At 38.4% G+C, this 27,143-nt stretch overlaps 1 protein-coding gene across 6 annotated transcripts in view; it reads left to right on the forward strand.

The window, feature by feature from the left end:
• SCAPER (S-phase cyclin A associated protein in the ER) overlaps positions 1 to 27,143 on the forward strand; it is a 492,749-nt gene that overhangs the window by 388,660 nt on the left and 76,946 nt on the right. For all 6 annotated transcript variants that reach the window (XM_067754830.1, XM_067754870.1, XM_067754881.1 and 3 more), the window contains exon 26: positions 19,307 to 19,539. In XM_067754830.1, the coding sequence (XP_067610931.1) occupies positions 19,307 to 19,539 (233 nt within the window). The remainder of the gene's footprint in view (positions 1 to 19,306; positions 19,540 to 27,143) is intronic.

Genomic DNA, 27,143 nt, shown 5'->3' on the forward strand with positions numbered 1-27,143 from the left:
TAAATATAAGAGCTAAAACAATAAAATTCTTGGAAGAAAGTATAGGGCAAAAGCTTCATGACATTGGATTTGGCAGTGATTTCTTGTGTATGACACTAAAAGTACAGGTAACAAAAGAAAATAGACAAATTGGACTGAGTGAAAACTTTTTTAATTTGTGCATCAAAAGACACTGTGAACATAGTAAAGAAGCAACCTTCAGACTAGGAGAAAATATTTGCAAATCCTATATCTGATAAGGGATTAATGTCCAGAATATATAGGGAACTCCTAAAACTCAACAACAACAACAAAATAAAACCCAATTAAAATATGGTCAAAAGACCTGAATAGACATTTCTCCAAAGAAAATATTTGAATGGCCAATAAGCACATGAAAGGATACTCAACATCACTTATCGTTAGGGAAATACAAATCAAAACTACAATGAGATAATACCTTACACTCATTAGGATGGCCATTGTCAAAAAGATCAGAAAACAAACGATTTGGTGAGGATATGGAGAAATTGGAACCATTGTGTACTGTTGGTGGGAATGTAAAATGGTACAACCATTGTAGAAAGTGTTTTCTTTTAAGGAACTTATTCTTGAAAGAACTAAAAATAAAATTACCATATGATCCAGTAATTTCACTTCTGAGTATATACCCTAAAGATTTGAAATCAGAGTCTTAAAAAGGTATTTATACACCCATGTTCAAAACAGCATTATTCACAATAGATAAAATGTGGAAGCAACCTAAATGTTCATCAGTGAATGAGTGGATAAGTGAAGTGTAGTATATCCATACAATGGAATATTATTCAGTCTTTTAGAAGGAAATTTTGTCACATGCTACAATGTGGATGAGCCTTGAGGATATTATGCTAAGTGAAAGAAACCAGTCACGTAAAGACAAAATACTGTGTGATTCCACTTCTATGAGGTGCTTAGAGTAGTCAAAATTATAAAGACAGAAAGTTGAATGTTGGTTGCCAGGAGCTCTGGGAAGGAGAGAATGGGGAGTTGTTCAATGGGTGTAGAGTTTCAATTTTATAAGATGAAAAGAGTTATGGGGATGGATGGTGGTGATGGTTGCACAACAATGTGAATGTATTTATTACCACTGAACTGTGCACTTAATAATGGTGAAGATGATAGGACTTCCCTGGTGGTCCAGTGGATAAGACTCCGTGCTCCCAATGCAGGGGGCCCGAGTTCAATTGCTGGGCAGGGAACTAGATCCCACATGCCACAATGAAGATCCCACGTGCCACAACTAAGAGCCGGCACAGCCAAATAAATAATTTTTTTTAAAAAAATGGTGAAGATGGTAACTTTTATGTTATGTGTATTTTACCACAATAAAAAAAAGACATAAAAATGGGTAAGAGGGAAGATGCTTCTTGAAAAGTATCTCATATACCTTAGAAGACATATAGCCCAGGCTCTGGAATCAAACTACCTGGGTACAAATTCTCACTCCATAATTAGCTAATTTTTAATTTTGAACAAATTTCTTCACTTCTCTAAAACTCAGTTTTCTTACCTATAATATGGGGATAAACAATAGTACCATTTTCAAAGAATTGTTTAGTCTTTTAAAAAATATCTATTAAGGGCTTCCCTGGTGGCGCAGTGGTTGAGAGTCGGCCTGCCGATGGAGGGGACACGGGTTCATGCCCCGGTCCGGGAAGATCCCACATGCCGCAGAGCGGCTGGGCCCGTGAGCCATGGCCGCTGAGCCTGCACGTCCGGAGCCTGTGCTCCACAACGGGAGAGGCCACAACAGTGAGAGGCCCGCGTACTGGAAAAAAAAAAAAAAAATCTATTAAGCACCTATAGTATATAAAGAACTGAACATTAGGTATTATGAATAGAACAGTGAATGAAATACATTTGTCCTAATCTTTGTAGAGCTTCTATTTTACCAGGTATGAGGAATAGTCATTATGCAATTAATTATGTGACTACTATTGTGTTACATGCTAAATGAATATTTACAAGGTACTAGGAAAGCATAAATGGGAACTGACCAAGCTAGGAGGGTCAAGAAAGGCCTCCATGAAGAAGTGATATTTAAACTAAATCCTGAAGGATTAGGTTTTGCTTATTAGCTAGGCAAAAAGGCAGGTGAGGGAATGATCTAGGCAGAGAGAATAGCTCCTAAGAGAGCTCTGAGGTGGAAAAGGGGTTGTGTAATTCAGGGAACCAAAGGAAGGCCACTGAGGCTGGACCCTAGTGAGCAAGAAGTGAAGGCAGTCAATTTGGGCAAGTGAGGTAGATTTAGGGGCTGGAGCATGCTGGATTTTGTAGGTTCAGTTAAGTTTGTGACTTTAATCATAAATATACATTCCTGAAGGGTATCAGATATGATCAGATATACATATGGATATCTAAAATGGATTTTTTTTGGGGGGGACAAATATGGATTCAGAGAGACCAATTAGATTATCAGAGTAGTCTGGAAGAGAGATTATTGGTGACTTGGACTATTAGGATGGCCATCGAAATAGAGGAGTCAAGAAATATTCACCTTGGTAATGGATATGTAGGGTAAGGAGGATGAGACCAAGGTTTCTGGATTTTGTACTTAGATGGATGGTAGTGCCATTATCTGCGATAGGAAAAATGAGAAGAGTACCAGGTTTATTAGAGAAGAGCCCCTTGTACTTAAGGATGATTTTTTGTTTTTTGGTCGATAGAATTTTGAATGGCAGCTTTGAGCAAAAGAGACATTATTTGCTGCAAAATGCCAAATAATTTATTTAGGAATTCCACACTTATGTGATAGGAAACCCAGTGTTTTGCCTTCACAGATATTTACCATCTGTGAAGGTGTGGGTGTGCGCACATGTGTGTGCGCACACACACACGTATACATACTTCTCCCATTCACACCCTGCCAACCCCCAACCCATAAACCACAGTGGTTTCCATTTGACAAATGGCATGGTTTGAGTTTCCAAAAGAGAATGAAAGCTATTTCAATAAGATGTGCCCCAGCATGGGTTCCTTGGTTGGCTATGTGCATTCAGAGCCTTTGGGCTTAAGCCTTGTATTGGTAGGAATCTGGCTATGAGAGGCATAGAATGCAGGCATATCAAATTTGCACAAAACTAGGAAGGATAGGCTGTTTTTAGAGTGATAGAAATAGGACTGATAAAGATCTCGGTGGACTGGCATTTAGGTTGAAAAAAATCAGCTACAGGATGCAGGGTGTGGTGGTAACCTAGCTTTTCTGTTGCATCAGTGAAAAAGACTCAAGGTTGGAGGAAAGACCTATAGGTTTTAGATGACTATGAACTTAGTATATCTGGAGTGAAACATGACTTCTGAAAAAAACTGATGTCATATCATATAGTTGAATGGTGTGTAGAACAAGAGAATGACAGTCCCTCTGCAGAATAGAGAGTAACCTGATGGGTAAAGAGAATGTAAATCATGCAAAATAAGAAATAAATGAAGAAACTGGGATTCAATATACATGAGGACTGTTTTTAAATTTCTCAATGGTTCTCCTAGGGACAGGGGAACAAACCTATTCTGATTGCATAGAGGAATAAGAAGACCAATGACCAGTGGGTCAGTGGAGATTGATAGGGCTAGGAGCAGGGACAGACATTGACATAAACATAATAAATAATTAGAACTGTCTAAAATTGGAAAGGTCTGCCTTGGCGAATGGTTGGTGGAGACCCTGTGGCTGAGGGTGTCAGACCCATATTGAGAAATCCCTACATTATCTGGGAGGATGAACCAGTTAATGCTTTCAGTTAATTCTCAGAGCTTTCCACTCTGAGAATCTCTGATTTTCTGTACTTCGGGTTCCTCCCTCTAGTATTTTATGATGATGCTTATAGTGGTGCTGTCATTTTTTACCTCAACTTGCACTGCTTAACTATTTTCTCACTGGCATCAGTATGCCTGATTCCATCTCCTTTTTCATTGTTTTTTTGTTCGTTGGTTTTTTGGTTTTGTTTTTATCTGTTTGTTTTGTTCCCTGGTCCTTGCTTGTATTCCAAATAGATGGCTTTACTTGAATAACTTCATGATCATAAATAAATTAGGCCTACAGAATCAAAGAATCTGAGAATAAAAAGAGGCCTTAGAGAGTAATCATTGCAACCTCCTACTAAGAAAGATACAGTGATGTTGGGATAAGTCACTAAACGTGGAATCAGATGTCTTGAATTTGAGAAGCTGCTTCATCATTTACTGACTTCACAATCTTGTGCATGTTGTTTTACCTTTCTGAGCCTCTGTTTTCTCAGTTGCAAAATAGGGATAATAATAGATATAATAGAGGGTTGCTGTAAACATTTAATGAGTTAAATGCTTATAAAAGTACCTCTCTCACCATCTTACTTCCAAATGACTCAATAAATATTAAAGCCAAATGCCGTTATTTTATGCATAAAGAATTGGAGACACATAGATCATGTTGGTAATAATGGCTAAGCTAGAATGAGACCCTGGCTTACTAGCTCCCAGCACAGTAACGTCAGCATACCAATACTGCTTTGTAAATGCCTCTAGAACCTACTCATTCTTTCATTCCACAAATATTTAGAAGCACCAAGTAGGTAGTTGGCACTGGAATTACAGAGACAAATAGCTTACGGTCTAGTAGAAAAGAGAGATAACAGACATTTAAAATTCATTGCAGTTAGTACTGCAATAAAGCAGAGTGTGCCCAGGGTGTTTGGGGACTTTAGTGAGGCACATAACTTAAACTGTCAGGTGGGGAAAATAGAAGACATATCCCATAGACTGCAGCAACTGAACTAGGAATAAGAGGTGAAGAGGAAGTAGGATATTGCATAGAGAAGGGGATAACATGCAAAATTCCTTTCTTCCTTTTACTCACTTTACAAATTCATCCAGGGTGACTATGTACTGTACATTTTTGTTTTTTAAGTGCTGGGGGGTTTTATGTTTTTATTCATTTTCTTTCCATTTATTTTTTAGTTTTTAATTTTTTTGTACATCAGGTTCTTATTAGTTATCCATTTTATACACATCAGTGTATACATGTCAATCCCAATCTCCCAATTCATCACACCACCACCCCCACCTCCCCACCACTTTCCCCCTTGGTGTCCATACATTTTTTCTCTGCATCTGTGTCTCAATTTCTGCCCTTCAAACCAGTTCATCTGTACCATTTTTCTAGGTTCCACATATATACGTTAATATATGGTATTTGTTTTTCTCTTTCTGACTTACTTCACTCTGTATGACAGTCTCTAAATCCATACATGTCTCTACAAATTACCCAATTTCGTTCCTTTTTATAGCTGAGTAATATTCCATTGTATATATGTACCACATCTTCTTTATCCATTCATCTGTCGATGGGCATTTATGTTGCTTCCATGACCTGGCTATTGTAAATAATGCTGCAATGAACATTGGGGTGCATGTGTCTTTTTGAATTATGGTTTTCTCTGGGTATATGCCCAGTAGTGGGATTGCTAGGTCATATGGTAATTCTATTTTTAGTTTTTTAAGGAACCTCCATACTGTTCTCCATAGTGGCTGTATCAATTTACATTCCCACCAACAGTGCAAGAGGGTTCCCTTTTCTCCACACCCTCTCTGGCATTTGTTGTTTGTAGATTTTCTGATGATGCCCATTCTAACTGGTTTGAGGTGATACCTCATTGTAGTTTTGACTTGCAATTCTCTAATAATTAGTGATGTTGAGCAGCTTTTCATGTGCTTCTTGGCCATCTGTATGTCTTTGGAGAAATGTCTATTTAAGTCTTCTGCCCATTTTTGGATTGGGTTGTTTGTTTTTTTAATATTGAGCTGTATGAGCTGTTTATATATTTTGGAGATTAATCCTTTGCCTGTTGATTCGTTTGCAAATATTTTCTCCCGTTCTGAGGGCTGTCTTTTCGCCTTGTTTGTAGTTTCCTTTGCTGTGCAAAAACTTTGAAGTTTCACTAGGTCCTATTTGTTTATTTTTGTTTTTATTTCCATTACTCTAGCAGGTGGATCAAAAAAGATCTTGCTGTGATTTATGTCAAAGAGTGTTCTTCCTGTGGTTTCCTCTAAGAGTTCTATAGTGTCCGGTCTTACATTTAGGTCTCTAATCCATTTCGAGTTTATTTTTGTGTATGGTGTTAGGGAGTGTTCTAATTTCATTCTTTTACATGTAGCTGTCCAGTTCTCCCAGCACCATTTATTGAAGAGACTGTCTTTTCTCCATTGTATATCCTTGCCTCCTTTGTCATAGATTAGTTGACCATAGGTGCATGGGTTTATCTCTGGGCTTTCTATCCTGTTCCATTGATCTGTATTTCTGTTTTTGTGCCAGTATCATATTGTCTTGATTACTATAGCTTTGTAGTATAGTCTGAAGTCAGGGAGCCTGATTCCTCCAGCTCCGTTTTTTTCCATCAGGACTGCTTTGGCTATTCGGGGTCTTTTGTGTCTCCAGACAAATTTTAAGATTTTTTGTTCTAGTTCTGTAAAAAATGCCATTGGTAATTTGATACGGATTGCATTGACTCTGTAGATTGCTTTGAGTAGTATAGTCATTTTCACAATATTGATTCTTCCAATCCAAGAACATGGTATATCTCTCCATCTGTTTGTGTCATCTTTAAGTTCTTTCATCAGTGTCTTACAGTTTTCTGCATACAGGTCTTTTGTCTCCCTAGGTAGGTTTATTCCTAGGTATTCTATTCTTTGTGTTGCAATGGTAAATGAGAGTGTTTCCTCAATTTCTCTTTCAGATTTTTCATCATTAGTGTATAGGAAAGCAAGAGATTTCTGTGCATTAATTTTGTATGCTGCAACTTTACCAAATTCATTGATTAGCTCTAGTCGTTTTCTGGTGGCATTTTTAGGATTCTCTATGTATACTATCGTGTCATCTGCAAACAGTGACAGTTTTACTTCTTCTTTTCCAATTTGTATTCCTTTTATTTCTTTTTCTTCTCTGATTGCTGTGGCTAAGACTTCCAAAACTATGTTGAATAATAGTGGTGAGAGTGGACATCCTTCTCTTTTTCCTGATCTTAGAGGAAATACTTTCAGTTTTTCACCATTGAGAATGATGTTTGCTGTGGTTTTGTCATATATGGCCTTTATTATGTTGCAGTAGGTTCCCTCTATGCCCACTTGCTGAATAGTTTTTATCATACATGGGTGTTGAGTTTTGTCAAAAGCTTTTTTGCACCTATTGAGATGATCATATGGTTTTTATTCTTCAGTTTGTTAATATGGTGTATCACATTGATTGATTTGTGTATATTGAAGAATCCTTGCATCCCTGGGTTAAATCCCACTTGATCATGGTGTGTGATCCTTTTAATGTGTTGTTGAATTCTGTTTGCTAGTATTTTGTTGAGGATTTTTGCATCTATATTCATCAGTGATATTGGTCTGTAATTCTTTATATTTTTTTTGTAGTATCTTTGTCTGGTTTTGGTATCAGGGTGATGGTGGCCTCATAGAATGAGTTTGGGAGTGTTCCTGCCTCTGTTATTTTTTGGAAGAGTTTGAGAAGGATAGGTGTTAGCTCTTCTCTAAATGTTTGATAGAATTCACCTGTGAAGCCATCTGGTCCTGGACTTTTGTTTGTTGGAAGATTTTTAATCACAGTTTCAATTTCATTACTTGTGATTGGTTTGTTTGTATTTTCTGTTTCTTCCTGGTTCAGACTTGGAAGGTTATACCTTTCCAGGAATTTGTTCATTTCTTTCAGGTTGTCCATTTATTGGCATAGAGTTGCTTGTAGTAGTCTCTTAGGATGCTTTGTATTTCTGCGGTGTCTGTTGTAATTTCTCCTTTTTCATTTCTAATTTTAATGATTTGAGTCCTCTCCCTCTTTTTCTCAATGAGTCTGGCTAGTGGTTTATCAATTTTGTTTATCTTCTCAAAGAACCAGCTTTTAGTTTTATTGATCTTTGCTATTGTTTTCTTTGTTTCTATTTCATTTATTTCTGCTCTGATCTTTATGATTTCTTTCCTTCTACTAACTTTGGGTTTTGTTTGTTCTTCTTTCTCTAGTTCTTTTAGGTGTACAGTTAGATTGTTTATTTGAGATGTTTGTTGTTTCTTGAGGTAGGATTGTATTGCTATAAGCTTCCCTCTTAAAACTGCTTTTGCTGTATCCCATAAGTTTTGTATTGTCCTGTTTTCATTGTCATTTGTCTCTAGGTACTTTTTGATTTCTTCTTTGATTTCTTCAGTGATCTCTTGGTTATTTAGTAACGTATTGTTTAGCCTCCATGTGTTTGTGTCTTTTACGTTTTCTTCCCTGTAATTGATTTCTAATCTCATAGCGCTGAGGTCAGAAAGGATGCTTGATATGACTTCAATTTTCTTAAATTTGCTGAGGCTTGATTTGTGATCCAAGATATGATCAATCCTGGAGAATGTTCTGTGCACACTTGAGAAGAAAGTGTAATCTGCTGTTTTTGGATGGAATGTCCTATAAATATCAATTAAATCTATCTGGTCTGTTGTGTCATTTAAAACTTGTGTTTCATGATTAATTTTCATTTTGGATGATCTGTCCATTGGTGTAAGTGAGGTGTTAAAGTCCCCCACTATTATTGTGTTACTGTCAGTTTCCTCTTTTATAGCTGTTAGCAGTTGCCTTATGTATTGAGGTGCTCCTATGTTGGGTGCATACATATTTATAATTGTTATATCTTCTTCTTGGATTGATCCCTTGATCATTATGTAGTGTCCTTCCTTGTCTCATGTAACATTCTTTATTTTAAAGTCTATTTTATCTGATATGAGTATTGCTACTCCAGCTTTCTTTTGATTTCCATTTACATGGAATATCTTTTTCCATCCCCTCACTTTCAGTCCGTATGTGTCCCTGGGTCTGAAGTGGGTCTCTTATAGACAGCATATAAATGGTTCTTGTTTTTGTATCCATTCAGCGAGCCTGTGTCTTTTGCTTGGAGCATTTAATCCATTCATGTTTAAGGTAATTATCAATATGTATGTTCCTATCACCATTTTCTTAATTGTTTTGGGTTTGGTTTTGTAGGTCCTTTTGTCCTCTTGTGTTTCCCACTTAGAGAAGTTCCTTTAGCATTTGTTGTAGAGCTGGTTTCGTGGTGCTGAATTCTCTTAGCTTCTGCTTGTCTGTAAAGCTTTTGATTTCTCCATCAAATCTGAATGAGATGCTTGCCAGGTAGAGTAATCTTGGTTGTAATTCTTCCCTTTCATCACTTTAAATATTTCATGCCACTCCCTTCTGTCTTGTAGTTTCTGCTGAGAAATGAGCTGTTAGCCTTATGGGAGTTCCCTTGTATGTTATTTGTTGTTTTTCCCTTGCTGCTTTCAATAATTTTTCTTTGTCTTTAATTTTTGCCAATTTGATTACTGTGTGTCTCACTGTGTTTCTCCTTGGGTTTATCCTGTATGGGACTCTCTGTGCTTCCTGGACTTGGGTGGCTATTTCCTTTCCCATGTTAGGGAACTTTTCGACTATAATCTCTTCAAATATTTTCTCGGGTCCTTTCTCTCTCTCTTCTCCTTCTGGGACCCCTACAATGCAAATGTTGTTGCGTTTAATGTTGTCCCGAGGTCTCTTAGGCTGTCTTCATTTCTTTTCATTCTTTTTTCTTTATTTTGTTCCACAGCAGTGAATTCCACCATTCTGTCTTCCAGGTCACTTATCCATTCTTCTGCCTCAGTTATTCTGCTATTGATTCCTTCTAGTGTATTTTTCATTTCAGTTATTGTATTGTTCATCTCTGTTTGTTTCTTCTTTAAACATTTCTTGCATCTTCTCGATCTTTGCCTCCATTCTTTTTCCGAGGTCCTGAATCATCTTCACTATTATTCTGAATTCTTTTTCTGGAAGGTTGCCTATCTCCACTTCACTTAGTTGTTTTTCTGGGGTTTTATCTTGTTCCTTCATCTGGTGCATAGCCCTCTGCCTTTTCATCTTGTCTATCTTTCTGTTAATGTCATGTTTTTATTCTTTCTTTCCTTTCTTTCTTTGGCTGCGTCGGGTCTCAGTTGTGGCATTTACAATCCTCCTTGAGTCATGTGGGATCTTTTGTTGCAGTGCATGGGATTCTCTCTAGTTGTGGTGTGCAGGCTTTTCTCTCTCTAATTGTGGTGCAGAGGCTCCAGGGTGCAGAGGCTCTGTAGTTTGCAGCACTCGGGCTGTCTTGTTGAGGCGTGCGAGCTCAGTAGTTGTGGCACATGGGCTAAGTTGCCACACGGCATGTGGGATCCTAGTTCCCTGACCAGGGATCAAACCCACGTCCCCTGCAGTTGGAAGGCAGATTTTTTACCACTGGACCACCCGGGAAGTCCCTTAAGTGCTGGTTTTATTTTTAACTTAGAACTTCTGAATATGTTACAGTAATTGGGTTTTTAAAATTGAAAATCAATATCTAGGTGCGTTAAACAAGATATTTTTTTAACACCTCCTACATAGCCAGTGTTGTTTAGGCACCAGGATCAGAGAATTGAACAAAACAAAATCTTGCCCTCATGGAGCTTATATTCTAGCTTGGAGAGAGAGGAAATACATACTAGTTTAGACCATTGCAATGGGAGAAAAATAAAGCTGAGTAAACAGGAAAGGGAAGTGGGTTTGGGGGAGAAGAATGTAACTTTTAAAGAGATAGTCTGGAAAAGCTTATGGATAAGATGGCATTTGAATAGAGACCTAGAGGAAGAGGGGGAATGAATCACGAGGATACCTGGGAGAAGTGTATTTAGGCAGAGGAAATAGCAGAGCAAGAGCCATACAGACAAAGTGTAATACATGAATTCAGAGAGGTAATTGGGGTAGTAGATCAGGAAGGACCTCTTTGGCCATTATGCGGTTTTGGACGTTAGCTTTGCAGGAGATAAGAAGCCAGGGATTCTTTTGAGCAGAAAAATAATATAATTCAACATTAGTAACAAAGAAATTTCCAAGCATCAAGACCACTAAGGCATGCACTATAGAGCTTTCTGAAACTATATTATTTAGGATTTTGGAAAATGTATAAACAGAGTCTGAAAGGCATAAATATATTAAAAAGGGTAATAATATTTGGGATAAAATGCAACATTCTCTTTAATATTGTCTTGATATTGTTTGTGAAATTTAAAAAAGATAATGTTGAAAACTATTAGCCATTCATATGTAATTTCTTTTCATGCTTTCAAGCCAATTAAATCATCAGGGTAAATATCATTCATGAGTTCTATTTTTATACATAATACAACATGAGCATAGATGTTTTATAAAATGTCAATGGTGAAATGACTGTTGTAGTCTGAAGACAGTTTAGCTAAGGAAATAAAATGGTGCCAGCAATGTGGAAACCTGTGTCTGATGCTGGAGCCCTTCCACATTTTTTTGCCTTTTTTTCCCCTATACTCTGACATTGACTTGACAGGAGCTTTCTAAACAATCTCCTATTGGTTCTCAGTGAGTTTAGTTCATATTCTGACCATTGTGAACACACTCTACAACTTAAAAATACTTAAGCCCAACTTCACAATACTGAAAATTAGTTGGATAGAATTACCACTGATTACCAAGTTAATTTTCTGTCTCATGGAATCATGTTACAGATGGATAGATTTATACTACTAATAAAAACATCTTTCTGGATTGCAAAAAAGAATGTGGAAAGTTTTCACAACTACTTTGATGGTGGGAGGTAGTGGGGGAAAGAAAGAGTGTGAGCTCGTCTTTTAAAAGTGATAATGACTTTTAATTTAATTTTGCTAAAACACTTTGCCTCAGAGCTTAGCCCTATAGATATTGGGTTTCTCCTTGGAGTAGGTTTAGAGAAGTAGCACAGTACTTATTCTAGCCCTGATGGTTTCTTCATTCTCAGGAAAGTCTCTTTCTCCTCTAGATCATTATTTCCTCAAATATAAAATGAAAAAAATTGATGCTAAGTTTCTTTCTTGATCTAAAACTATATGAAATATCTGCAAATTTTGAGAAAGCCAAATATTTTTTGAGAGGAAGGAGAAATTTTATAAATAAGAGTATTATATGAAATTACTTATAGTTTGCTGCTACTATGAGAGTAAGATAATAACCACACCAGTGTATTCTAAAGAAATATACTAAAGGAAATACCTTGCATCCATTGAAGAGAAATTAGATTTCTGCCTCAGGAGTGACAGATTCAGAAGAGACAAAAGCTACATAGCTCTGTTTTTTCCCAGGCCAGGCCTGGTACGTACCAGCAGGTGGTAGTTACAAGCACTGCTGCATGCTGGGAAGGCAACCTTCCCCTGCCCTCCACAGACCACCCACCCTAGGATGGAATGTGTTCCAGACTCAGGTAAGCCAGGTGTGCAATAGACAGCGGACGGGGGGAAGGGAGGATGTTGCTTGCACACCTTTCCTAAAGGACAGGCCCCTCAACTTGCAGTGTGCCCTTGGCCCAGCAGCTGTGTTAGAAGGAAGTGCAAACTCAAGTGTTAGTCTATAAGCGTATATCAGAACTCTAGGTGTGCATTTCATCTACCAAGTGTCCCAAAAGAGCAGGCTGTTAACGAGTTACTTTACCTCTGGCAAGTAACAGTGATACCCAACTAGACAAAAGACAACAGTGCAGAGTACTGCTCTGAATAGAATATCCTTTACAGTGTAGATACCTTCTCCTTAAAGTTTCTCTTTATCAAATCTCATTCTTGAAGACTAGAAAGAACCTTTTGTCTAACTGAAGATAAACCCCTTCATACTTTAATTCAGTCAATTTTGAAATTCTTTCTTAGATGAAACATCAGTTTCCTATTTAAAACATTGTGGTAAAAGGATTTTAAACCAGCAAAAGAAAAATCTATATAGAAGGGTGAGGAGAATTTCTGTGACCGTTTGAATAAAATAATGTCCTTATGAGACAAAGACTTCACCAAAGGTTACAAGCAAAAGAAAACTCTATTCTCAGCAGTGAAAGGATCAATATTAAATAAGGAGATTAGAGAGAAAAAAACAAATTTGGGGCGAAAGTATGATGAGGTGAGGGGCTTAGACTGTTGGAAAATAGGAAACCACAGTGAGAAAATAAAAGACTGTTCAGTACAGTGAGGGACTTTAGACTGAGGTCTGAGGTCCCAGGGTTCACCATGGCAAGCTTGGCTCCTGCAGGCCACAAGTGTTCTTCGTATAATTGCCAGATGGTTAGAGAATTTTTTCAATTTCTGTTTACTTTATTAAAAATTGCCAAAATGGTGTTTCTAAAATTAAGCAGAAAGCCCCAATGAAATAGAAAAATCAAAAGTTGTCAGTTGTGGACAGAGAAAATAAGAAAAGTGTAAAAATATATCTGATTTACTTTACATTGAGCTTATTTTGGGGGGGCTGATGAAGAAGTAACATTTGGTCCTTCAACCACATTTATGGTTTCTGAATAATAAGTTTAGTATATTTCACCCATAATTATTCCAACAACCTTTAAATAAAATATTTTCATGCCCTTTGGTCAAGAATAAAGTTCAAATTAATTAAGAGCTTTTTTTTTTTTTTTTTTTTTGCGGTACGCGGGCCTTTCACTGTTGTGGCCTCTCCCGTTGCAGAGCACAGGCTCCGGATGCACAGGCTCCGGACGCACAGGCTCAGCGGCCACGGCCCACGGGCCCAGCCGCTCCACGGCATGTGGAATCCTCCTGGACCGGGACATAAACCCGTGTCCCCCGCATCGGCAGGCGGACTCTCAACCACTGCGCCACCAGGGAAGCCCTAATTAAGAGCTTTTAATGGAAGAGACATCAGAAAGGCAATGTTTGGCCCATGATCAGTTTTCACCTCCCTCCAATTGAGACAGTTGCTCCAGAATCCTCAGTAGAAGAGATGGCCAGTGGGAGGAAGTCAGTGTGGGGTAAGAGAAAGCACATGGGCTTCAGAGTCTGATAAACTCAAGTTCAAGTCCCAGCTCTTCTATTAACTAGCTGTGAAACTTGGACATGTTGCTTGATATCTCTGAACTTTGATATGTTAATCTGCAAAAATTAAATGTAATGGTATAAAGAAAGTGCTTAAGTATCTGGCATAGAAGAAAAACTTGATAAATGTTAGTTTTCATCCTTTTTTCTTTGCCCCCCCTCAAATAAGTGAGGCTCATAATTTAGCTTTTTTTTTGATATCTTAAGGTTGTCATTTTGAGCATAAACTGTTATACTGATTTGTAGTAAATAATAATTTCAGTGCAAATAAAGATGAGTGAGTCCAGTAAAAATAACATGTCTCACATTGCAGTGCCTTTAGCATTCTTATATCTGTTTTTTCTTATGCTTCCAGAATTAGTGTTACATTTTGCTACTGCCTACCTCTAAAATAGCTACCACTCCTCTCTTTTATATTGTTCTTTCTGTTCTACTATAAACCAGTAAACCACAGCTTTCTACACTTATTTGTAAAATCAAAGTATACAGGGTCTAAATGACCCTTAGAATAAGCGGAGCATCACTTTATTCCTTTGACCATGGATGTAGTAGATATTCAAATGTTAGATGAGCAGGTGATTAAATAAATGACACTAATTTGGGTATCTCAGAAGTCTTTAATGTCTTTGTGATTCTCAACTATATTCTTAAAAGATGCAATTATTGGATAAAATACTTCTAGAGAAGTGAAAGATTGCTAAATGCACATGTATAGTGTTTTATTTCAAATACTTAATATCAGTACAAGGTTTTTGAAAAGAAAGGAATATGAAAATCTGTGATGTATGAAGAACCCTGACATTACCCAGAAATGTGTTTCTCATATTCTTTCTGTAGTTTGTAAAAGAAAAAGAAACTTGTGTCTTTAGGTGATTTATTGAGTTAATTTTTAGATGTGGCCAATTGAACACACAAGTTACATTCTCTCTCTCTGAAGGCCCCCACTAATATTATAGTAAATAGATAAACAGATAAAGTTCTAACCCCTCAAAGACAGAGAGAATGGGAAGGAAAGTAAAGCAAGTATGTTTTAATCTGGAAAGCAGATGATTGAAAAACAGTTGCCTAAAAGCTAAAACCTCAATTAGCAGGAGGTCTTCCTACTGGAAGAAAACCTGTGCCACATAACCCCAGAAGGCTCAAAAATTAGAGTTCCCAAGTATCTCAGAAAATGAGGGTACAAGTAGGGCTGGAAAGAGGAGGATTGGTTGAAAGTCTAAATAAGAGGCAGTTCAGATGCCCTAGATCCCATCTGCTACATGTACAGCCAAGTGAATGCCCCTCCCCAAACACTGGCAGAAGACAAGAGGTTGAACCAAAGTTACTCAGGACATGGGGCCACCAGGTACAGCCATATGGAAATCATACAAAAACAAAATGATTAAGTGAAAATCTGTTCCTTAAACACTGAGACACTCAGCCCCTTCTTCTATGAACCTCTGAGAAAATGAGCAGGCCATGTCATATATTCTAGGCTTAGAGGGCATAGGATTCCATTCTTGTGACACTAACTGTCCCAGGAGAATAGACCTATAAATATTGACAGTTGGGATTCCCCAGCAGGGTCTCTGCTTAGTCATTCAAATTGGAGCCCCTCATGCTGACTTTGTATCCAGCTTGTGATTAGATCTAGATTGTGAAACACTGAAATCCATCTATGCATTAATCTTAAGTATGAACAGAAATCTCCAGATTACCACATATTTAAGGAAAGCCTACAACCTGAAATACAAAGAAAGAACTCAGAGGAAACAAAGACCATGCAGGATACAAAAGAATATCTTTAAAAATTAGAATTTCACAGAGATGAGAAAATATTGCAGCCATGAAGCAAAAACAAAGTACTGTAAAAACAAAACAGGGAGCCCAAAAGAACTCCTGAAAATTAAAAATACAATTGATGAAATGAAAAATTCAGCAGAAGGACTGGAAAATAAAGTTAAGGAAATTGCCTAAGAAGTAGGACAAAGTAAAAAGATATGAAAAGCAGAAGAAAAAAATACAAGAAAATTCAAGACTCAGTTCAGGACCAAAATCCAACAGAGAAAATAAATGAGAGGAAATTAGCAAAGAAGTAATACAAGAGATATCTTCAGAAGTGAAACACATGACTTTCAGATTGAAAAGACCACTGAGTTTTTGAACAAAAAATGAAGGAAGACCTATACCATGACAGAAGAAATCAGGGGTAAGAAGTGCCGAAAAGTTTCCAGAGAGGACAAGATAGGACATGTACAAAAACGTTAGGAATTAATTGGACTTACGAAGAACAGTACTTAAAGTAGGAAACAATGGGACAGTCCTTAAAAACTCTGAAAGAGGGACTGCCCTGGTGGCGCAGTGGTTAAGAATCTGCCTGCCAATGCAGGGTTTGAGCCCTGGTCCGGGAAGATCCCACATGCCACGGAGCAACTAATCCTGTGTGCCACAACTACTGAGCCTGCGCTCTAGAGCCCACGAGCCACAACTACTGAGCCTGCGCACCTAGAGCCCATGCTCCACAGCAAGAGAAGCCACCGCAGTGAGAAGCCCACGCACCACAACGAAGAGTAGCCCCCACTCGCCGCAACTAGAGAAAGCCCACGCACAGCAATGAAGACCCAACGCAGCCAAAAATAAATGAATAAATAAATAAATTTATTTAAAACAAAAAACTCTGAAAGAAAATTAGTTCCAACCAATATTAGTTCCAACCAAGAATTCTATATCCATCCAAACTATCAGTCAAGTATAAGGATGAAATAAATATACTTTCAGACTTACAAGGTCTCAAAATTTTTCTTCCCAAGCACCCTTTCTTTGGAAGTTGTTTGGAATCCAAGAAATAAAGGAATCTAACTCGGGGTTGAGGGGTGGGGGTGGAAGGAATTCTTAGGATGAAGATGAAGGGCATCTCAAAATGAGAACTGTGTAGCATGCCTAGAGAGCAACCAGTCCAGATTACAGCAGGAGGATGGCGGTTTCAGGACAATTGTCTCCATTGGAGGGAGAAAAAGAATCAACAATCCCTGATGTGTTTGAACTTGAGAGGAAATTTCATTTTAACCAGAAAGATTGACAATGAACTAGTGATACATACATAAGAAATTCAACATCTGAGTGAAACCAAAAATTTGTACAAGAAAGTAAAGGTAATCATTTACTAAATAGCTTAACTGTGAATAATATTTGTATAGTCATACTAGAAGAAACAATATTTTGCTGTCGGTAGTGCTGTGGACCAGATGTTCTGATTCTCCCCCTCTTACCAAGTACATAGTAGAATGACGTTTCTTGTCTTCCTTGTGGTTGAATTGGACTATGTGATTTGTTTTGGCCAATAAGTTGTTAGCAAAAATGATGTGTCATTTCCAGGCAGCTCATTTAATGTTGACACAAGACCCTCCAGAGATATTTTTTGCTCTCTGCCACTGTGACCTACAGTCCTCTGTACTGTTCAATACACTAGCCACTATTTAAATTAAAATTAACTAAAATTAAAAATTCAGTCCCATGTCACACTAACTACATTCGAAGTACTCGTTATCCACATGTGACAAGTGCAGATGTAGAACAGTATAGATTGAAACATTTCAGTCATTTTAGAAAGTTCTGTTGGGCATTGTTGCTCTAAATGATGGTTGCTTTGTCACCTAGACTCTGAAGTAAGGACAACAGGAGCCCCAGCCAGTCTCAGATGAACATGTCATTTGAATGAAAAATAAAGCTTTATTGTTTGAAACCACTGAAAGTTTTGAGGAATTTTTCACTGCAGCATAACCTAGCTTATCCTGACTTATACAGAAATCCTTGATTCAAACTCAGCTCCTAATACCACCTTCTGTATTGGGATAGGCTAGATTATGCTAGTCACAGCTTGAAGAAGCTCTGTGACTGTTTTATAGAGTTTCAAAGGGAACTTCCATCAGCACATACTGCAGAAAGATTCTACTGTAATTACTTTGGCTTAGGAATTGCTCAGTGGTTAGAGATGGTCAACAGTCTTAAACAAGGCTATTCTCAGAAAAGTAACTTTCATGGAATGTCTAAATGAACAACTATAAACAATGGAGGGAATATTTGCTTGTGTTTATGAAGATCTTCCTTTTGAATCCTAGTGATCATTTATTCCTCTATCTTTTGATAGAACTGGTGCAGATAAAGAATGAGAATGAGGCAAAGACTAGTTGTTACTAAGTAAGTGCATTTGTGAAGTTATTAGTAATAATTTACCAAGTGATTTCCCATTCGTCATCTTATTTGAACTTCATGGTAGTCCTAGCAGGTAGACAGATACAGAACCCAAAGCTTGGGAATGTGAAGTATTTACATACAGTCATGTGACGTGCTGGAGGAGGAACTGGAACTTAATTACAGTGCTATCTGATTCCAAGTCCAAACTTCCTTTCTCCCCACCTTTAGCTTCTTGTTTCTGCCCTTTCTTGGTAGTGAGGCCTTCAGGAGCCCCTCTTCTCCGTGGGAAGAGTGAACCCTTATGTAGCCAGTATCACATACCAAGGCACAGAGCTCCCAGCCTGATAATTATGTATCTAGCCACTGTACTTCTACAAGAGCTGTACTTCTCTGCAAGAGCTGATGTTCACACACAGTAGTATTTACTCCTGGTAATAGTAGGAATCACAGTAAGAGTAGCAGTTATAGTAGCAGATGACACTTTTGTAGGACTTACCTATGTGCCAAACATTGTTCTAAGAATTTACATATGTTGATTCATTAGATACTAAGATTATCCTCATTTAACAGTTGAGGAAACTGAGACACAGAAAGGTTAAGGAACATGTCTAAGATCACGTATAGCTGCAAGGCCAGAACCCAAGCCCAGGTTCTGACTCCTTGTCCAGCTTTTAACAGGCATATTACTTCCTGTAAACCATAAATAAACAGCTCAATATGACCCTATGTATTAGGCAAAAAACTATTTTACCATTTTGTAATAAGAAATGCAAATTTTTTCCTAAGAGAGGAATTTAGATTAGATATTTTAAAAATTCACTTTAACAAGAAACAGTGCTGTCGGTTTACCAACTGGTTTGTTTTCTGAGTTTATACAAATTTGTAATATACTTTATTCAATTGAATAACTAATATTTATTGAGTGCTTATTATGCACCTAGGCACAAGCTAAGCATTTTATGTTATTAGCTCATTTAATCCTCACAAGAACCCTATGTTATAGGTAATGTCATTATCTGTGTTTTATAAATGAGAAAATTGAAGCTTGGAAGTAACAACCTACCCAAGGTCACCCAGCTAGCAGGCGCAAAGCTGAGATTTGAACTTGACAATCTGACCTTAGAACCAATACTCAAACATTCAGATGGCACCTCTATAATTTCAAAATTATTTATGATTCCAGAAAATTTCAATATCATCTCTGTTCATTTTTGGTGGTTTTATTGAAACACAATTACTGTATTTTTTTTCTATCTAGGTTTATGTTCCAGATGAAAATAATGCTATTTTGGGAAGAAATACAAATAAGCAAGTTTTCGAAGGCTTGACAACTGGACTTCTCAAAGTCAGTGCTGTGGTTTTTGGCTGCCTGATTGCCAATCGACCAGATGGAAACAGCCAGCCAATTACACCAAAAATATCAACACAGGAAATGAAAAGCAAACCCTCACAAGGTGATGCTTTTAACAGTCGAGTTCAGGACCTCATCAGGTAAATTTCTAGATTTCTTAAAACTGTCTTTTTTGTTAAAAAATATATATTAAAATAATTTAAGTCTCAGGGCCCAATGTGATGGCAATCTTTCTCACACCATCCACAAATTCCTAATACAAAATATACCACATTTTGTAGAGAGAAGGAAAATCCTATTAATGAAAAGCATTACAGTTAGAGCTCATTTGTCTTTCTTGGTATTTAGATATTTGATATTAGAATAGGTAGTGTCCAAGCTTTTTATAACTTTTTTTGCTGTCAACTCCTTCCAACTCAAAGAATTTCTAAGAATTTCCCTATCTCAGGTCATCTCTGGTTATAAATTTGGTTCAGATTTAAAACAGTAATAATAGCTATCATTTATGGAGCACCCATTATGTGTAAGGTACTGTAGTAGAGGCTTTACAGCCCTATAAGTGTAGGATTTCTAATACAGACTTTGTAGGTAAGGAAATTGCTCAGTGAGGTTAAGTGCTTTGCCCAAGGTTATGTACTGAATAAGTTTAAAAGTTAAGTAGGAGAGTTGAGACTGGAACTCAGGTCTAGCTGTACTCCCAACAGCTGTATGTTTTCCACTACACAAATGTGGCAATTCCTAACACCTGTTCAAGGTCAACCCTGCTTCCTTCCAAGGTCCACCTTCTCTCCTGGGAAATTTATTCCTACTTTGACATCTGAATTCTTTTTCCCTCATGAATCTGGAATCAGGTAGGACATTTAATTTCCCAACAGGGTTCCATCTGGTGTTAATCAATTACCTGTCCCACCTATCAGAAACTCCTCTGTGATCTGCACTGATCTCTGACTTCCAAAACCCATGCAATTTGTTACTCTCTGAAGCTTATAGTAGGTTCATAGGAGAAAGAGAATGCCCTCTTCTGCATTTGCTTCTTTCACAGTTCATAAATTTTACACTGGTCTCTTGTAGTGCTTTCTTGAAAACAGTTGTTTCATTCAGTATCTTTCTTACCCTTGATTACTTTGCTAACTTGTCCCTTCCATCTGCCTGCCCTCTTTCCCCAGGCATATTTATTGCCAGAGAGTACTAGGCCCTTTGGGTCCACAACCATTTATCATACAGCACTTGACTTTGACCCTCCCTGGCCTTTCTCTCAGTTGCTTGATCCCATTCAATTTCCCCATGTCCTTCTGGTCATTGTAGAACCTGGCCCTCTTTGCTGATGAATGCCATTCAGCCCCAGCATTCTCCCTTGGGCTACTCTGTGATGCAGCAACCCTGCATTCTTGTCATCCAGACAGCTTAGCCACATGCCTCAGCTGTGATGAGGCAGAAGGTCCAGCCAAATGCTTCAATGCAATTCTGGTGGGCCTTCCGGGAGAAAGTACCTACATTTTTACATATATTATTATAGTTACCAGATCCTTTGTAAAAAGAAGAAGGTTACTGGGGAAAAAAAATAACAGTGGTAATTTGCCAATAACTCATGTAGCTTAAAAAGGGTGATTGACAATTATAGTACTTCAGTACAAAACCATGCCACTCTTTATCTGACTTGAACCACTTTTGTTAAATATTGTTTTCTTGTAGATAATGCATTGCAGGCTGGTTTGATGATCCCTATATGTAGAACCACAAACCTTATCTCAGATCTTCTTAATGAAGCAAACAGAACATGTTTAACTACTTTCATGCTTTCTTTCTCACCTTCTCAAATATGAAGTGACAGGAAATCTCACACCACTCCCTGCTACAACCTGTGCATTTTTTGTCAGTTTATATCTCTAGCATTGTAAAGTTGTGAGGAAAGCATTCCAACACAGTCTTTGGCACTATTCTCTGACCTGTACCCCTAAGGCAGAGCTGGAGCAGGACACATCACCCTGACATATGTCCCTGTTCTCTCCTTATCTGGCATAGAAGAGGCAAGAGGGTGTCTAACCAAGATGAGGTAATAACAGTGTTTATTCTCATTATTTTACATAGTTTAGTCAAGTTTCTAGATCTAAGGGATCCTCTAATATTTATCACCTCAAAATATGATCACTTGTGCTCACTTTGTGCCAGACACTTCACAAGGTCCTGGGATAAAAAAAAAAAAAAAAATTTAAAAAAAATCCTTTAACAGAATATCCAGATAATATCTTTCGCCTATCAAACATCAGAATTCTTTTTTCTGTAAGATGCAAATATTGTCTGTGTCAAATGTTTAGCATAGTTCTAGGAAAGCAGTATTGTGTGTAGGGTAGAAGCAGATTGCAATTTGAAAAAAACACTGGTTTGAAATTTGCTCAGGAAATGCATCAACCCTGAAGCTCTGCAATTCTGTTTTTTCCCAGCTTTACTGAGATATGGGTGATATATAACATTGTGTAAGTTTAAGTTATACAACGTGATGATTTGATACACATATATGTTGCAAAATGATTGCCACAGTAACGTTCATTAACACTTCCCATCAGCTTACATAATTACCGTGTGTGTGTGTTTCGAAACATTTAAGAGCCACTCTCTTAGCAACTTTCAAGTATGTAATACAGTATTGTTATTTTTAGTCACCATGTTGTACGTTACATCCCCAGAACTTATTCATCTTATAAATGGAAGTTTGTACCCTTTGACCAACATCTCCCCCTTTCCCCGACCCTCCACCCCAGCCTCTGGCAACCACCATTCTACTCTGTTTCTGTGAGTTCAGCTCTTTTAGTTTCCACATGTAAGTGAGAACATACAGGATTTATCCTTTACTGTCTGACTTATTTCACTTAGCATAATGCCTTATATGGCCACCCATATTGTCACAAATTGCAGGATTTCCTTATTTTTTATGGCTGAATAATATTTCATTGTGTGTGTGTGTGTGTGTGTGTGTGTGTGTGTGTGTGTGTGTGTATTTACCACTTTTCTTTATCCATTCATCTGTTGATGGACACTTTGTTTCCATGTGTTGGCTATTCTGGATAATGCTGCAGTGAACATGGGAATGCAAGTATCTCTTCAAGATAATGATTCACTTCCTTCAGATATATACCCAGAAGTGGAATTGATAGATCATATGGTGGTTCTGTTTTTAATCTTTTGAAGAACCGCCATACTGTTTTTCATAGTGGCTTTACAAATATACTTTCCCCACCAACAGCGTACAAAGGTTCACTTTTCTCTCCACATCCTTGCCAATGTTGTCTCTTGGTTTGGGGGGCTTTTTAGTTTTGTGATTTTGTTTTTGATAATAGCCATTCTAACAGGTGTGAGGTGGTATCTCGTTGTGGTTTTAATTTGCATATCCCTGGTGATTAGTGATGTTGAACATCTTTTCCTATACCTATTGGCCATTTGTATATGTTCTTTGGAAAACTGTCTATTCAGGTCCTTTGCCCATTTTTTAATTGGATTATTTGTGGTTCTACCATTGAATTGTAGGAGTTCCTTATTTTTTCGAATATTAACCCCTTATCCAGTATATGGTTTGCAAATATTTTCTCCTGTTCTGCAGGTCGCCTTTTCATTTTTTTGATTGTTTCTTTTGATGTGCAGAAGTTTTTAAGTTTGAAGTAGTCCCACTTGTTTATTTTGCTTCAGTTGCTTGTGCTTTTGGTGTCATATCCAAAAAAATATTGCCAAGACCAATGTCAAGTTTTTTCCTCTATGCTTTCTTCTAGGAGTTTCATGGTTTCAGGTCTTACATTTAAATCTTTCATACATTTTGAGTTCTTTTTTTGGGAATGGTATAAGATAGGGGTCCAGTTTCATTCTTCTGCATGTAGTTATCTGATTTTCCCAGCACTGTTTATTGAAGAGAGTATCCTTTCCCCAGTGAGTATCCTTGGCTCCTTTGTCAAATATTCATAGACCAGATATGCATGGGTTTATTTCTGGGCTCTCAATTCTGTTCCATTGGTCTACATGTCTCTTTTTATGCCAGTACCATACTATTTGGATTGTTGTAGCTTTGTAATATAGATTGAAATCAGGAAATGTAATACCTCCCGCTTTGTTGTTCTTTCACAGGATTCCTTTGGCTATTCATGGTCTTTTGCTGAAGCACAATTCTTTTCATCATGTTCAATTAGAAATTTATATCTGTCTCTCAAAACAGGGAAATCAAACTTTGCAACCTAGAGGCAAATAGATAGTCCAAGTCACTGATACCAGCCTTTTGGAATCAAAAATTAGTAAACATAAGGCATCTATTCAAGGAGAAGTCATAAAACTGTACTTTAGCCAAGCACTTTCCTAGCTGCTAGGATGTACTACAGGCACCTCAGGCTCCACAAGTTCAAAACTGGACACCTTATCTTTCCACCCAAAGGAGATACTTTTCCTGTGTCTTCTGTCCTTATCTGTAGCACCAGTATCCCATTCAGTTACTTAAGCCAGCATTCTGAGCATTGTCAAAAACTCTTCACAATCCTTTACCAAACCAACATCCAATTAAGTCTTTAGTACCTATTGATTCTACCTTGTAAATATCTCAGATTTACCTTTGCTCCATTGCTACTTCTTTAAGAGTGCAGTCTCTCTTGTAATAGCAGATAGCTTGCCTCTGCCTCTCTCCCCATTCTCCTTTTTAAAATAACTTGTTTCCTAATTATAAAATTAATATGTGCTCAGTGAGAAAAACGATTTGAAAAACACAGAAAAGCACAATGGATTTTGTTGAATACACAAAAATTATCTTTAATCCCACCACCCAAAGATAATCATTGGTTTTGTTTTGGTTTTGGTACATATATATGTGGTTATTTTATGAAAAAAACTGTAATACTTATACACATTGTTTGGTCATACTTTTTTTTAAGTGCTTTTTTCCAAATCAACAGAAACTTGCAAATGAATTTTTACTGGCTTTCCAAGTATTTAATTATGTAGCCATGATTTGCTTTAGGTAATCTATTATTGCTTACATAGGTTTATTCCAGTATTTTACTCTTACAGATAATACTGTAAAGAACATCTTTCCCTACAATTGATTATTGTCTTCTATTAAACATTGAGAAGTATAATTTGGGGGGTCAAAGAATATGCATTAAGGATTTTGATCCATATTGCCAAATTGTCCTACATAAAAATTACATATGAGTACGTCCTTGTACCCTCAGCCTAGACACTGTCAGATATCATCATTCTTCTGAGTCCTAGCCAAACTGAGAGGTGAAAATATTTCATTTTTTGTATTAGTAGTTACATTGAACATTTTTTAATGTTCACTGGCCATTTTAATTGTTTTGTGAGTTGCCTGTTCATGTACTTTGCCCATTTTTCTATTGGAGGTGTTGACTTTTTTAATTGTAAAAGCTCTTCATGTATTAAAATCATTAGGCACATGCATAGAGGGGCAACCATACGAAAGATAGCAAGAGGGCAGCCATCTGGAAGCCAAAAAGAGAGGCCTCAGAAGAATCCAGCCCTGCTGGCACCTTGATCTTGGATTTTCTTGGCTTCCAGAACTTTGCTGAGATATGGATGGAATGTGCTAAAGAACAGCCGACCGTCTTGTACTATGAAATGGAGTCCAGTGCTGTAGATGATGCTCCTGTTTGTCAGGATCAGTGTTGATTCCCTGTGATAATCCTCTGTTTACAAGGTCTTAGTTCATTACTTTTGATCAGATTCTGTCATCAAACAGATGGCCTCACAAGAAAGCCAGATAGTAACTATCCATAGACAAGAAACCATTGTGAAAACTCAGAATGCAGGAGGTAGATGAGACTGAAGCATCTCCCCCCAGACCTCAGAGATCAAGAAGTACCACATTAGAAGAGTAAGAGGAGCAGCTACACTCTGACCACAACAGCCCTCCCACAGGCCAGCACAACACTGCATGAGCCCCCATCCCCCCACAAGCCTGTGGTTTCTCCAGTGGGAAGAGGGAGCCCAAATGGACATCCAGCTCTCCCAGCATTGTGGGACACTTCCACTTGGGTCTCACCTCACCGGGATTGCTGGGGGAATCTGCAGAGCTTGACCACTGGTGATCAAGTAGAAAGGTGTGGAGGGGCTGACAGCAGTCAGCACTCAGATCTTGGTGGACTGTATTGCTGCTTGCAGTGGTGCCCAAGAAGAGATCCCAGGCAGCAGCTCTGCCCATCTGTGGAACTGAGCCTGTACCCCATCTGGCCACGGAGCTCAGTTGGCAGTTCTGCTGATTAGGGTCCCCAGTCCCCAGACTGTACTGGCTGTAGAGCTTGTTTTACCACACAACCTGGGAAGGAAAGCAAAGTATCATCCTTGCCCTCTAGCTCAGCATCGCCTTTATTCTGACCATCTAGGAAGGCCAGCTGGGGAAGCCAGGCAGCCGCAAAGCCCAAACTACAGCCCTTCTTAGGCAGGGAACCAAGCCAACAGAACTACCCAACTGTTGAGCTTAGCCTCTGACCCCACATAACCAGGAAGACTGAACAGTAACCCTGGGCAGTCTTAGAGCCCAGCTATTGTCCCACTCAACTACAGAGCATAGCCTGCATCCTCACCCCACAATGGAGCCCAGACAAAGACTCTCCCAACCACAGAGACAGTTTCTTTACCCACCCAACTATGAGATATAAATGGAGGCCCCTCCCAGCCAGAGAGGCCAGCCAGTGACCTTGCTCAACATCAGAGCACAGCAAGCAGCCAACCTAATCAAGAAGCCCAGCCTGTGGCACAGCCTTTCAGAATATTGAAGGAAAAAACTGTCAACCAAGAATGCTGTACCCAACAATGTTGTCCTTCAGGAATGAAGGAAAAATAAAGACTTTGCCAAACAAACAAAAGCTGAAGAAGTTCATCACCACTAGACCTGCCTTACAAGAAATACTAAAGGGCATTCTTCAAGTTTAAAGAAAAGGATGATAGGGACTTCCCAGGTGGTCCAGTGGTTAAGACTCTGCACTGCCAATGCAGGGGCCCCGGATTCAATCCCTGGTCAGGGAACTAGGTCCTGCATGCCGCAACTAAAGATCCCGCATGCTGCAACTAAAGATCCCACATGCCGCAATGAAGATCCCGCTCGTGGCAATGAAGATCCCGCGTGCCTCAACTCAGACCCAGCGCAGCCAAATAAATAAATAATTTTTTTTTTAAAGAAAAGGATGATAAGTAATAACATAAAAACATATGGATGGGCTTCCCTGGTGGCATAGTGGTTAAGAATCCGCCTGCCAGTGCAGGGGACACGGGTTCGAGCCCTGGTCCGGGAAGATCCCACATGCCGTGGAGCAACTAAGCCTGTGAGCCACAACTACTGAGCCTGTGCTCTAGAGCCCGTGAGCCACAACTACTGAGCCTGAGAGCCACAACTACTGAAGCCAGCGCACCTAGAGCCCGTGCTCCCCAACAGGAGAAGCTACTGCAATGAGAAGCCTGCTCGCCGCAACCAGAGATGGCCCACGCGCAGCAACTAGAGAAAGCCCACATGCAGCAACGAAGACCCAATGCAGCCAAAAATAAAATAAATAAATTTTTAAAAAGACGAAAAAAACATATGGATGTGTAATACTCACTGGTAATGGTAAACATATAGTCAAAATTCGATCCTCTGGTATTGTAATGGTGGTGCATAATTCACTTACAAGTCTAGTTTGAAAGTTAAAAATCAAACATAATAGGGCTTCCCTGGTGGCTCAGTGGTTGGGAGTCTGCCTGCCGATGCAGGGGACACGGG

This window comes from Pseudorca crassidens, chromosome 1 (genome assembly GCF_039906515.1).
Source record: "Pseudorca crassidens isolate mPseCra1 chromosome 1, mPseCra1.hap1, whole genome shotgun sequence".
Taxonomy (NCBI): Eukaryota; Metazoa; Chordata; class Mammalia; order Artiodactyla; family Delphinidae; genus Pseudorca; species Pseudorca crassidens.